The 13,963-nt window shown below is 30.1% G+C and overlaps 1 protein-coding gene across 1 annotated transcript; it reads left to right on the top strand.

The window, feature by feature from the left end:
- The first annotated feature begins 5,795 nt into the window (after positions 1-5,795).
- On the top strand, positions 5,796-13,963 carry eIF1 (eukaryotic translation initiation factor eIF1). Its single transcript, XM_016060833.4, has 3 exons — positions 5,796-6,084; positions 7,911-8,068; positions 13,156-13,963. Exons 1-3 carry the CDS (start codon positions 6,051-6,053, stop codon positions 13,300-13,302), a joined length of 339 nt encoding a protein of 112 aa, XP_015916319.1. The 5' UTR covers positions 5,796-6,050; the 3' UTR covers positions 13,303-13,963.

Here is a 13,963-nt window from a genome sequence, read left to right as displayed (position 1 = left end):
CTGTCTATAGAATTAAGGATATTTTTGACGCTGCCGATTTCTGTTGCGTCTGGCGAAAGGAGTTTTTCAAAGCTAAAACTTGTAAAATCTTATTTGAGAACTTCGATGTGCCAGGAAAGGATTTCAGATTTAGCTGTTATTTCAATCGAAAATAAAATATGTGAACATCGATCACAATGAAATGATCAATGAGTTTGCATCTGCAAAAGCAAGACGTGTTATGTTCTAAAACTACCTTGTTATTTGACAATTAGGTACTTAGGTATTAGACAGATTTTGCACATTTTCAAGTTAACGGATTTGTTTGCGTTGAGCGCCGTTTGAGAGTTTTAACTCCATTCACTCAGTTGAGTGAATTGAGTTATATTAGATTTTTTGTTAATTTCCGAATGGACGTGTTTTATTTATGACCTATATTGTACGTTAATAGTCTATTTTATTTGATGTCGAAAATAAATTTTTTGTCATATTTTTTCGTTGTTTTATTTTATTACGCCCATTTTCATAATCAAACACTTACACTAAAGTGACTTTAGTCTATAAGGAAACTATTCAGTTTAAACCTCAAACTAAAAATGATTATGAAAATTGGCCTTATCATCAAAATTTAAGCATAGTATATAGGGGCGCACAAAATTATTCTTGCACGCAGGCGTTCGCCAACCCAGGAACGGCACTGTTAAAAACTACATGTAAGACAAACTGCTGAGAAGTTTTTTAAGCTTTATTGTAAAAAATATTGCTTGTTAAAAATATTCCTAACATGTGAGCCTACTTAGCTAGAAGGACTTTTTCCAAGAATTATTTCCCTTTCTCAAAGGAACAAACACACGCTTCGCAGAGAGCGGTTAAGGCCGCAACTGCATGTAGTTGATTGTTAACACTACACTAGAAAGCGCTGCTGGTTCTTTACCGCCTATACTTCCGGGTTGCTGTTTCTGGTGTATTTTGAAGCCATTTAGTTCAGAACGTGTTCATTGTGTTTTGAGATTCTTTTGAATAGTAGTTCTTGCAAAGGTTGTATTTGTTAATTTATTACTTTTGTTTACAATGAATACTAAGTCTAAATACCACATGCAATAACTAATAAAGATGTTATATAATAAGAAAAATAGTGAAGAGACAGTACGCTTATATCATTTCATCGATTTTAAAATTATATAGGGTATATAATTTTAATATTAATTGTGAAATAGTAGTGTTAAGTAGAGGTAGCACGTGGTTTGCTCAATAATAAATATGTAAACCTAACATTTGAAGAAGGAATCGCTATAAAATACTTCTTACCTTGTCAATAATATATGCCAACTTTAAAATTTAAACCTGAATTATAATTTATAAACTTAAACTTGCTACTCGAACAATATGCTAACGTAAGATGGTGCACAGCTTGCAACAAGGACAAACAGTAATAAACAAATGGAAAGAGGCCAAATCAGGACGGCCAAACAAGCAAGTTTTTCAAAATCTAGCAACCATGTCACCTTTTTTAACAATATATCTATAAATAACTGAACCAACTTTTCACTTCAAACTCACCAGAATTACTTAATAACTTTAATATCTTATGTAATTAGGCATATTTGATCTCAGAAAGTATCTAATTTATTTCTTTTATTGAAAGCAAAATTATCCGTTTGAAAATATCGCCTCGCAGAACAAACTGTAGTAAGCAACTTTCTAGCCGGATCTAGAGCAGGTTAGAAGCTTGAGATTGTTATTGTTTACATTTATATTGAAAACGCCATCCATATTGTATTTCTGTCTTACTTAGTATGGATGGGTGGTCTAATGTAAACAATAACAAGCGTCCTTAAACCGGAAGAAATTTAGAAAATTTCCGGTGTATCCCTCCGCTCATGTTATGACTACGAGGCGATGTGTGAACAAGCCTAATATTCTATGCAGTTTTGTTATTGTAATTTGAGTTCAAATCTAAACATAATTGTACCATTCATAAGAACTTTCTGAAATGTATTGATTCTCAGAGGTCGTAAGGCCAAAAATAATTTTGGAAAGTTAATATCTCATTGTGAATAATTCTTAAGGTTTGCCATGTTTTGTATTTTATCCCTTATTTGGCTACATTTGAATAAAATGTCGCGAAAAATATATTTTTAAGTTAGCTTAATTAGAAAATATCCTAATGATTATAATATTAATATGATAATGCTGAAGTTTAAAGGCTGAAAGAAAGAACTCGGTACATGTGAAATACTGCAAAAGATATGATGCAATAATATGATGGCGCGCGTTTTTTCAATCTGCGGCGTAAAAATATATCGGAAGCAGTAACCCGGAAGTCTGAAAAGAGCAATTTTACCACTAGCGATCCATAGTAGTTTCCTCTACTATCTAGCGTCAGTCCCAGTGGCATGTCTACCGGGGGGCAGAGGGCCCCTCTAAAATTTAAGTGATGGGGCAAACAATGTGTTTCCCCCATGAAATGTAGACACTTACAAAAAACAACACTTGACAAACACGTGACCCTGAAGTCAAGTAAAATCAGTAATTTAAAAAAAAAAAAAAATTCAATTTTGAAGCTATTTTTCAAATAGAAAACTTTATATTCCTTTAAAATTTAAGTGGGGGGTTGAACAATGTGCTTTGCCCCTTCTGATATTTAGTCATTCAGCAAGACAAAATCAAGTAAAATCGGTGTTTTTAGAAAGAAAAAAAAGCTATTATTTTTCAACTTTGAAGTTATACACCGAGTAGGAAACTGTATTTTGTTCTGAAATTAAACTAAATGGGCGAATAATGTGCTTTTTGACATTTGGAAAAGTAAAGTAAAAGTAGAAAAAATATTTCATTCCCGAATTTTCACTCTATTTTCCGGGTAGAAAACTTTATTTTCTTCCGAAGTAGTAATGCGGTACAAAGCGTAAAGTAATGCGGAGGGAGTAAACAAAGTGTTTCGCCCCTGCTAAAATTTCAACGTGCGCAAAAATAAAGTCAAGAAAAATAGGTAGTTAAGAAAATTTCATCTTTGAATCTATTTTCCAAATAGAAAACTTTGTTTTCCTCTGAAATAAAAGTGTTGAGGGGGCGAAAATTCTGTTTCGCATTTTCTGAAATTTTGACATTAATAAAATTAAAATAAAAAACAGTAAAGTTGGAAATTTCAGAAAAAAAAAAGAATTGCATATTTTTAAAACTTCGACGCTATTTTTCAAATAGAAAACTTCATTTTCCTCTTAAATTATAGTGAGGGGTTAGAAAACTTTATTTTCTTCTGATATTAAAGTAAGGGGGGCAAAAATGTTCTGAAATTTAGACATTTGCAATAATAAAGATCATTGAAATTGGTTATTTAAAAAAAAAGAAGGAAAGAAAACTTTGAAGCTATTTTCCAAATTTTTTTTCATTTTCCTCTTAAATTAAAGTGATGGGGAGAAGAATATATTTCATCCCTTCCAAAATTCAGTCATTCGCGAAAATAAAGTCAAGTAAAATTATTATTTGGCTCTTATTTTCAATTTTAAAGCCATTTTCCAAATAGAAAGCTTTATTTTCCTTTGAAATTTAATTGAGAGGGAAGATATTGTGCGCCACCCCTTCTGAAACTTTGACATCCGTTACAATAAAGTGAAATAGAATTGGTAATTTCAGAAAAAGAATTCCTTTCTTTTTTTTTCAATTTAGTAGCTATTTTCCAAATTGAAATAGAAAACTTTTCTCCCCGACAAAAATACTTCTATTTTGTTTCAATTTTTTTCTACATATGACAACTTTTAATTTATATATTTTTTTTTTTTATATAACTAAGATACAAAAAAGAAGAAGAGCACGGCATAGAAAAATAAAACAAGTGTTTAGAATAAAATAATTGCCATTCATTTGCCCTACCCTGGAGAGAGTAATAAAATGCATCCTATACTGACTAATAGATAAATTTTAAAGCATCTTTGACTTTTAATACCATCCTACCACCCGCACTGTGGTTGAAAATATATGCAGGAGCATGGATAATAAAGTAGGATCTTATTTAGATTGGGAGCAGGGGCCTAAGCATGAGAAATTTACATTCTGCTTGCTTGGTTGCCAGATAGAGTGGAACGAATCCGACTTCGGAAAATGGGTTTTTATCATTATGGACAATAATTCAATATTAACAAGTGGGACTGATCAATTTTCCAAACTACTAACGATACGTCATCGCATTTTCTGAGATAACTGGATCAATATTATTATTTTTTTGTTCGAAAGGTTTTAACAGATCACGTGTTTAAAGTTTAAATGATATATATGTTTGACACAAGCTCTGTAAATGCGCAATATCATATGTCATCATTGTTGCCAAAAGCTATCTGCGACACGGAAACCGATATACACGGTCGATATCTCGATCGACTTCGGGCGATCTTAAGATGTGCAATTTTATTCCGGAGTACCATTGCTCCCGTTGGATACTGAGAGAAAGTTAACTCATCGAAATTTTATTGTAATACATTTTAGTTGACACTATCCACTGCTGTACAAATTATTCTCAGAGCTTTCACTTCAGAAGCATCTTGATGTCACCGAAATCAAGAAAAATTAATTATTTCAGAAGCTGTTGCCTGATATAGAGTTCTTTAAATGATTGGATGATTCCAAGATTCAAAGTTGAAATTTTGTTGGAAAACCTACAAGCAGCTAATAAGCATAATAAAAGAAAAAGAAGAAAAAATCAGATAAATTTTATGCTAGCTTCGTAGAAAAAAAAATAATTTTGATCGGTTAAAAAAATGCATAAAATGGAATATTTTAACCTACGACTATAGATGATTTTAACGGACAAGCAGAAATGACGTAGGGAGCAGGATAACGTACAAAAAGGACAATGTAAAACCGGGATTCCAATGTATTTGTTGTTCTCCCTCAAATAAAAAAAATTACCTTTATTTTATTTTATAGGCTTACATTTAGATTGACACCTGGTGGCTGAGTGGTAGCGCTTCGCACTCCCGTGCCACAGATCCTGAGTTCGATTCTCGGACCGGGCAAGGTTGACTCAGCCTTTCATCCTCTCTGGGTCGATAAATGAGTACCAAGCATGCTTGGGAACTAAACACTGGGGATTTCGCGTTCGGCTGACCACCATACCGGAACACCTGCTTCTGCACCCCACAGCCCAAGCTCAAGAAAATTGAGATGAGCACAGTAGGCCTTGGCCCTCTTTGGGCTGTCGCGCCACTGAGTTTAGTTATTTTTAGATAACGAATGCCGTATGTGAATGTATCCATCTATCAATTTTAGTCCCTTGATCTATTAATCTTGTAAATTTGGTATTTAATTGAATTTAAACTATATTAAAATTCGCACAGTAGACTGATTATAAAGAAAGGGTTTTTCCAGTAGAACGTTGAAGTCAAACTTCACTGGTTGTGGTCAGTAAGCGGGAGTGCGACCGCTTTGATCAATCTACGTAGGGACCGAGGGTGCGTGGTATCGTTCATTGTTAAACTGCTCTACCATAAAGTGCTGGACTTTGCACGCAAGTCATTGGGCTTGAATTTGAGAATGAGAACTGGATTAGTGAAAAATATTTACCGGAGAAAAACTCGATTATCAGGTTCTCATTCAGATGCGATTTTTCTGCATGCGAGAAAATCGCTGGAAATGAGTCCACTCTTAATAATGCGAAATGTCATAGGTGACTCTCATTAAAGTGAAAAGGAACACTTTTTTAGCAGTTTTAAAACCTGTAGTTCAAGGAAATCTAAAACAAAAACTTGAAATTCAGAATGGAAACTTTTACTTAAGTTTTCGCTGCAGCATTCAACTGCGTATTGGGTGTTGCGATTTTTTTTGTTGACATTTTGTGCTCCAACTCTATCATTGTTCACAGGACCGTGAGAGAAAATTTATCTGCTTCTGCGCATTTATTCTGCGCTTATATTACCACTCTCTTTCATAGAAACAACTCAACCATTTCGTGTAACTTAAATTGTACCTTCATCTTTGTTTTTATTATAATTAATTAAATTTGTTGTTAAAAAGGAAAGGCAGAAGAACTATTTGCTACAAAAGTCAGCTTAGCATTTGTGCAGAACACCAGAAAATCTATGTCTACCGGTATTCAGAATTTAAACACTTTTGGTGAGTATATTATATTAACGACCTTGACTAATTTTCTTTGTTTTGTAATTAAACTGATTAATAATTAATTTTTATAAAATTAAATAAGTAATCTTTTATGAAATCTATATAAATTTTAAATTCATGCATGTTGGAATTGCTTTATGCTCTTCCCGAGTTCAATTTAGGTCATGAACTCTCGATTGTATCTAACTGCGTAATGGCTCATGAACCCCACGCTATTGTCGATATTTATTATTGTTAAAACATTTTCAGATGTAAATGTTCTTTTTAGCACAGTTTTATTACTTCATTAATTGGTATATAGGATTTCTGTTTAGGTCTTTTAGGTGTAGTCAACTTCAAAGTTCGTTGAAATTAATAATAAATGAATGTAAATTTATATGATGAAGAGCATGGTATTAAAATTTGAAATTGTGTTCGAGTTCATATTTCCTCGATTTAACGAAGACTTTGAGTCATGAACATTCAGGAGTGTAATGTCGTATAGAAGTTATACTCTGTTACATAACTCTCACTTTTTAGTAGTACAATATTTTCTTAAAATCCTTTTATATTTTGCAGTATGTTTAAATACGTTGAACAATTCTCTATCAAAAAGATTAAAAATGTGGTAAGTTTACTTAATATAAAATTTGTAATCAGTAGGGGACTTATTAACAAGCAAATTTTTTTTTAAAGATTATGTTATTTAAGAATTTCTGCGGGAACGAAATAGATATATATGACATATAAATAACGTAGAGAATGTTTCCATATCCTGATCTGTCACGATAAGCATGTAGAACTAAGAGGATAATGTAAATACATTTGAAAAGTTTCATATTTCCATCCCTGTGCTGCATTGTAAAGTTTTGGATATTTTTTGTAGTAATGTTTATATTTATCAAATTTACTTACACCTAAATATATAATAATTCATTGACTCCGTCTTGCAAATGGCTGTCACAACTTTCAATTTAAGCTGATAGTGGTGCAATAATCTACTCTGGGATATCCATACTTACTATATCTCCAAAGGATAATTTGAAATCTCTCAATTCTTTAGATGATTTGTATTTCCAATTTTTTATCTTCCAATATTATTAACAATGAAGAATTTATAAAGTTTAATTTGAAAACTTAAAATAATTGCTGTTTATACTGCATTGCTCTCAATAAATTTTAACTAATAAGATGAGATGTTTTGCCTTTCTATTGATATTTTAAATTGATATTTTTTTTCTCTGAACAATGAATTCATCAATTAAAATTTCATATTTAAACATTAAAGATAGAATAACTTTACATCTATAATGAAATCTTAAATTAAATTTAGAATATTTTCGTTTAATTGAAAAGTTTATTTTGGTTACTTTGTCAATTAATCAGATATCATGATATTTATTTCAAAGTATATTTTGAATATAATATAATATATATCATGATACAGATATATATCTATTTAAGTATTTTAATAAATCCTGAAATAGTTAAAGTCCAACTGAATTATATGTGGGAAAAGTAAATATATTGCACAAAATTTCTTTTATATACTTGTTTTTGAAAACAGGCTAAGCATCTTTGACTTCATATATTTTTGTTGTTAGATAAATTTATAAAACGATCAGTTCATAAGTTTAAAGACCAAATTTCTTTAATAATTGCAAAGTTGAAAAAATGAAAACTCATCTTGTAAATAAAAACAAAAAAGATAGGCCCAATTTGGCAAAATCGTATTTCAGTCCAATGTTTTATTGCAAAATGTGTTTGCTTCATTGTGTTCTGTCATCCATTTTACCTTTTCATTGAAATATTATCTTAAATTTTTTCTTTTAAATATGTAGATCCGTTTGCTGATGCAATCCGGGCTGATGAGCAAGGTGGTCAAGACAAACTAATTCACGTTAGAATCCAGCAGCGGAACGGACGTAAAACTTTAACTACTGTGCAAGGCATCTCTGATGATTACGACAAGAAAAAGATTGTAAAAGCCTGTAAAAAGGTAACTAATAAATCTCCCACGAATTATCTGTATTCATATACGATGGTATTTTTTATTTAAATCTATATTCATATCAAGGGCGCCGGCAGAATAATTTAAAAGGGGGTGCAACCCTCTAACAAACTACTCTCCCCTCACTCCGAAAAAAAATTAAAATATTCTGCTATTACATTTTGTTTTGTTATTACATATACTTTCATCTGTTCATTTTTTCAAGATACGTTTCTTCATTGTTAGCAAGATATTTAAAGAAAAGTACGAATTTCTTGTACTTACAAATTTTGCCGAGAGGCGATCGCGCTGGCACTGGCATAGCTACTGACTTTGAAGCACAAATAACTACAAACAGTAGTTTCGTATACTAACGTGTTTGTGCACGCTTAACATTGGTATTTATTGTGTTGATGAAGTTTTACAGTTGCGAGATGTCAGCTTGTGTTATACACCTTTTGTTAAACTGAATAACTAATAGAAAATATATTATTTACATTTTATTAAATGAAATTTAAAAATATAGCTTAGATATCTGCCAAGTTTGTGAATGCTCAGTGTGCATAAGAAAAGAATCAAAGATGACTCAGAATTCATTGAAAAAGTTAAAAACATATTTGGACAGCAAACAAGACGATTACAATTCTTGTTTGATTAAACAATTTTTTAATTGTTATTTATCAATAATTACTTAATTATTTGTTTTTCCATAAAAATATGTTTAACAAAAAAATTTTATAACAAAATTTTTCTGTATCTCTTTAATTGTTTTTTTAAAAAAAAAGCCAGGGGGGTGCAAGTGCACCCCCTTGCACCCCGCTGCCGGCGCCCTTGATTCATATATAATGGTATTTTTATTTAAATAATTGTAACCATTTGTGCATCTACTCTTGAATTTAAGTTCTAGAAATTTTTCTGTCAGTAATTTTTCTTTTCTAACACATCTCCTAATGTTGCACCCCCTTTTAATGTTTCTAATTTTTCTGAATTACCATTGCTATGTCTGTGGATGTGCTTCAAATTGCTTATAGTATAAGCAATGATTTGTTTACTGAATTTTCAGAAAATCAAGTTCAAGTGGCTTCGCAATTCCTTATTTAATCCTTATTTTATTAATATTTTAAGTAATTCTGTTAAAAAGGAGGGAAAAAAATAAGTTTAAAAGAATTAACACCTTAAGAAATATCAAAGTCGTGATTTTTAAAAGCTGGATTTCATTCCTCTTGTATTGCATTTGATGCCTAAATTGTACTAAGTTTTTAAATTTTATATAAATTTTCATTTCAATGGGAAAATGTAGTTTTCAAAGAGTTAGAAAATTTTCCCCAAAAATAGTGATATTAAAGTAGCCTTTTCTATTCATGCATAGCTTTTGTTTTCCCTGAGAGTACTTTTTATTCTTAATAGCATCTTTTAAGAGTATCTGTATACGTTTGTAAGTGCAGATGCATCACATATTGTCAATCCTGGTGGTACCTGGAGGTTACTAACATATAGTCTACCAAATTTGTTTCTTCCTTTTCTGTGAATATTTTGTGATTCTGTATATTTGAAGTTAGAATTTGTCTGCTCTCTTTTTTTTTGTAAGGAAATAATATACCGGTTCAGTGATCTTAGTAATACTGTAGAATTCAGCAGCTTTCCTACGAGTCATTTCCCCTGATAAAACTTGCAGCAGCTTTTTCAACATTGTTAGTATGAACTGCTGCATTACTTTTATACTTTTTGCTTTTAATACTTGTTATTAGTTAAGTCTAATTAGTTCCTGAAATAATAACTATTAATAAACACAGATTATATCAATTGAAAAATATTTTGCATGCACAACATCTTTTTGTTGAAAATCTATTTTTAATAAGGTCCCAAGGTGGGCCACCTCCATTTGTCCCAAGGTGCACTATATACTTAATATGAAATTTTGAACTGTCATACTTTTAGGCTTAGCATTAGGACAATTAAATTTGATAATTTCTAAAGGGAAAGCTTTATACTTCATTATATTATCCCTTATTGAAAATAATTTCATTAAAATTTCTTTCTACACCTAATTAAACTTTTATATAAAAGTAAATAAACATGCTTCAAAAATAGAAATCTTAATAAATTCTTACCTGCTTAATCAATAGAATCAAAATATGTTCCAAGGTTAGGTGATGCTGACATTTATCTGAATCTAAAAAACTAAAATATCATTTAAAATTTAAGGCAGAGAATAAAAATGTCCCAAGGTGTACTGTGTCCCAAGGTAAGCCACTCTCCCCTATTAAAAATTAGATGTGTGATTTCTAATTCACAAATCATAATTAATATATTGGAATCTTAAATATTATTTGGAATTTGGTAATAATAAATACCAAAAAACGATGGAAATGTCACTTGGATTTATGATGAAATCTGCAAAAACTACTGCTCAAATTCAAAATTCATGTATTGTAATATCATATTAAAAATATTGGGTCTTTTAAAACCATGTGGAATTTTAGCGCATTAAAAAGTGATGACAAATTGATTTATATATTTATTTTTTTTTAACATTATTTTATTATATACTTTTGCACTTAAATCATTTTTTACTAGCCTAGTACTGGAAGTAATAGGTACATTATTCAGTTTAAAGTTTGTGGATTTATAAATCCTGTAACTATTTCTTCAGGGGGCAGCCGCTGCAACAGATTCTCAAATGCATGAAATATATTTGAAAAAAAAAAAAAAAGAATCTCCTTTTGATATTTTGTTCCATTATGGACCTGAAAATTTAAATTTTCAGTTTGCAGCCAATGCCCGTAGACTAATAACTTACTAGCCACTTTTTCCACAAATCTAATGGAATAGTGGCCAACATAGCTCTTTAGTACTTCAGACTGAAATAAGTCTTCAGAAAAATCAATGAACTAGATAAATTAAATTTTCTTTATTTTTCACCATGAAATTAAAAATATTTTTGTTAAAAATGAAAAGAAATTACATTTTTATACCTACCAACTTTTCTCATTTGGAGTATAATTTTATTTATATTTAAAGTTGTAGTAAAATATATGCTTTCTATATATTCCTTACATTTTATAAACTTAATTTATAATCTTTTTGACCACCACTATTATGAAAAATATTAATCACATATATTAATGTGTAATACTGTTGTGACAGTCCACAGCTTTTTCAAAATGCAGCGTATGTTTCTGCCTAAAATTGTGATTTAAATTCCATTTTACTACCACTTGTGAAAATCATCCTCGAAAGGATTAAAAGTTGACAGGTATGCATTTTAATGTAAACATTGTTATTTTTTACAAATGGATACTTGCACATAAAGAATATCACTGAAACCCACACTTGTGGCCTATGATGTCAGCACCAGTTGGTCATTTATAAGCAAAATGGCATGTTAAAGTTACGCCAGGTTTCTCCATATAGATTAGAAAGTATTTAATTTGAAGTTAATTATATACAGCTTTGTATTGCTGGTGGAATTCGTTGAAATATAATTCTTTCTCGTCTACATCTTTCACTTAACTTAGATTTATTATTTGTTTATATAGTTTATTGTAACTGTGATATTTATTTGTTTTGTGTTCCTGGTAACTTAGATGCATAATTAGTTTGTTTATGTTTTACTTGGCTTCTTGCCTGTCTTTGTGTTGATGTATAGTGAAAGAATTGAAATTTTTATAAAAGAATATAGAATGTGTCACTTAAGAGATTTGATACTTTAACGTACTTGATATAGTATGGAAAGAACAATTGCTAAGGTAAACAAATGCCACATTTCAACAACCGTTCGGGATCGGGATACCTACTCTATTTCACATGTAGGTATTGCAAAAATATCTAGTAATGATGTCATACTACAATGAAAGAACGGTGTCAGGACTTTTATTTATCTTCTTCTTACCAACCTAACTAAATCTTATTCTTAAAGTCCTGGCAATTGGGATTAATTTTAACTCAACATTTGCTTGTGTAAATAAAATTTACTATTGCTGAATCTAAATCTGCTGGAGTTTGCCTTCTTTCCTCCCCCCAACCTATTGGTATACCGGCCAAAGTTAAATCAAGATTATAAAAAAGAAAAATTATACTGCTAGAATAAAAAATAAATTCTGAAGTAAAAAGTAAAGCTGAATGGTTTCGGGAAAAAATTGGTTGTTCAGTGATACTGGGTGTAAAAAGATATACAAGATTAGCTATTATTTGTCTATTGTTGCCCCCTGTTAAATAAAATATTTTTTAGCAAAAATATCCAAATGATTGATTTAATGTGTTGGCTATTCTCAAGAAAAAGTAAATTTCGGTTTCAGTTAGCTATAAATTTCTAAAAGTTCCGGTACACAAGGCTTGAATATATTAATTGTTCAAAAAGTAAGTTCTGTCTTGAAATTATTTTAGAGTGGACATGCAAATGGATAATGGACAATGCAAATAGATCCTATTCTTTTAATAGCCACTTATTTCTTTTGCTTGAATTCAATTATATATATATGTGTGTGTGTGTGATATTTAACTGTAGATTACCAATAAGATTTTATAAAGTTAAATCTACAATAAAAATACTATAAATATGTGACAAAATGTAATTAAGCCTACTGACAATTCGTGCACGTAAAATTCAATGCACAATAAAAAAATAAATTAAAACCAGAAAGTGGCTTGTGGCTTATTTAAGTTTCCACCTTTTTTGTTGACTTTGCGAGTAGTTATTTTCAGATATATTTGACTACAATGAATTTACAACTGTTCAGGCCGAGCAATATAAAACTGGCCTTATTTTAATTTATTTTTGACCTTAGTTATAGTTTTCTGACTTTCTAAGTGTGGTCTTATAAATAACATTCACAAATCTAACTGCTTTTTACAAGTTTTAGTTCACATGCAAAAAATAAACTTTTTTTCCCCCTCTTTCGTGAAAACTCACTTAAAATATTTTTTTTTAAAAAAATGCTTTTTGTTATTCAAATCTAGAGTGATTGTTGCACAATGTTTTAAATAAAATATTTTTTTGTTTAATAGCTTTTTCTAATCTGCATCTTATTGTTATTTTGTGGCTACTTTGATTCTTTTACTTAAGCATTCAGTATTAAAATTATATTTTGTTGTAGGAATTTGCTTGCAATGGAACTGTTGTGGAACATTCTGAGTATGGAGAGGTAATTCAACTTCAAGGAGATCAAAGAAATAATATTTGTCAGTTTCTAACAAAGGTTGGCATTGCCAAACCTGAACAGCTTAAAATACATGGTTTCTAAATTTGCCTTAGAATCTTTTTGCTACACCTAAAATGTGGAGTTCTTTATGTTTTGTGAAATATTTTTAATCATGTGTATTAATTGTAATTAAAGAGCAGTTTAAAATGTATATGACTTAACTTATTTAATAATAAGATTCCAAATTCTTTTCTAGCCTTAATTTTTTACTTTATTTGTTCATAGTTGGCATTTATTTTTATTAAAACTTGTGCTGTATACATACATTCCAAAAATGAGAGTAAAATTAAATTTGAGATAGCCTTCCCATTTTAAATATTAGGTTTTAAGTAAATTTATTCAGAATGCTTCCTTGTTCTATGAAATGTTGCAAATTACATGTATGCCAACTTTACAGAATTTCTGTAGTTACTATGAAAGGACATTAACCTCCGTCTGTCAAGAATTGTTAATATATTTATGGTCTTGATTGTAATGAAATTTTTTGTTGCTATTCCAGAATGATCCCTATATTTCTTAGACCAACTCAGCTAAATTGTAATAAGTTATTAGCTTATTTATTAAACATGTATATTTTGGAATGTTGCTTAAGACTTGGAACTTAATATGAACAAAGAGGTAGCAATTTTTATTTGTAACTCTTGCATGTATGACATGTAAGCTATCGATATAATAAATTTTAATAAAGTTTGATTTTTGCGTA

This window comes from Parasteatoda tepidariorum, chromosome 6 (assembly GCF_982258835.1).
Source record: "Parasteatoda tepidariorum strain Cologne lab strain chromosome 6, Ptep-v5.0, whole genome shotgun sequence".
Taxonomy (NCBI): Eukaryota; Metazoa; Arthropoda; class Arachnida; order Araneae; family Theridiidae; genus Parasteatoda; species Parasteatoda tepidariorum.
This window is presented reverse-complemented; position numbering and strand designations above follow the sequence as displayed.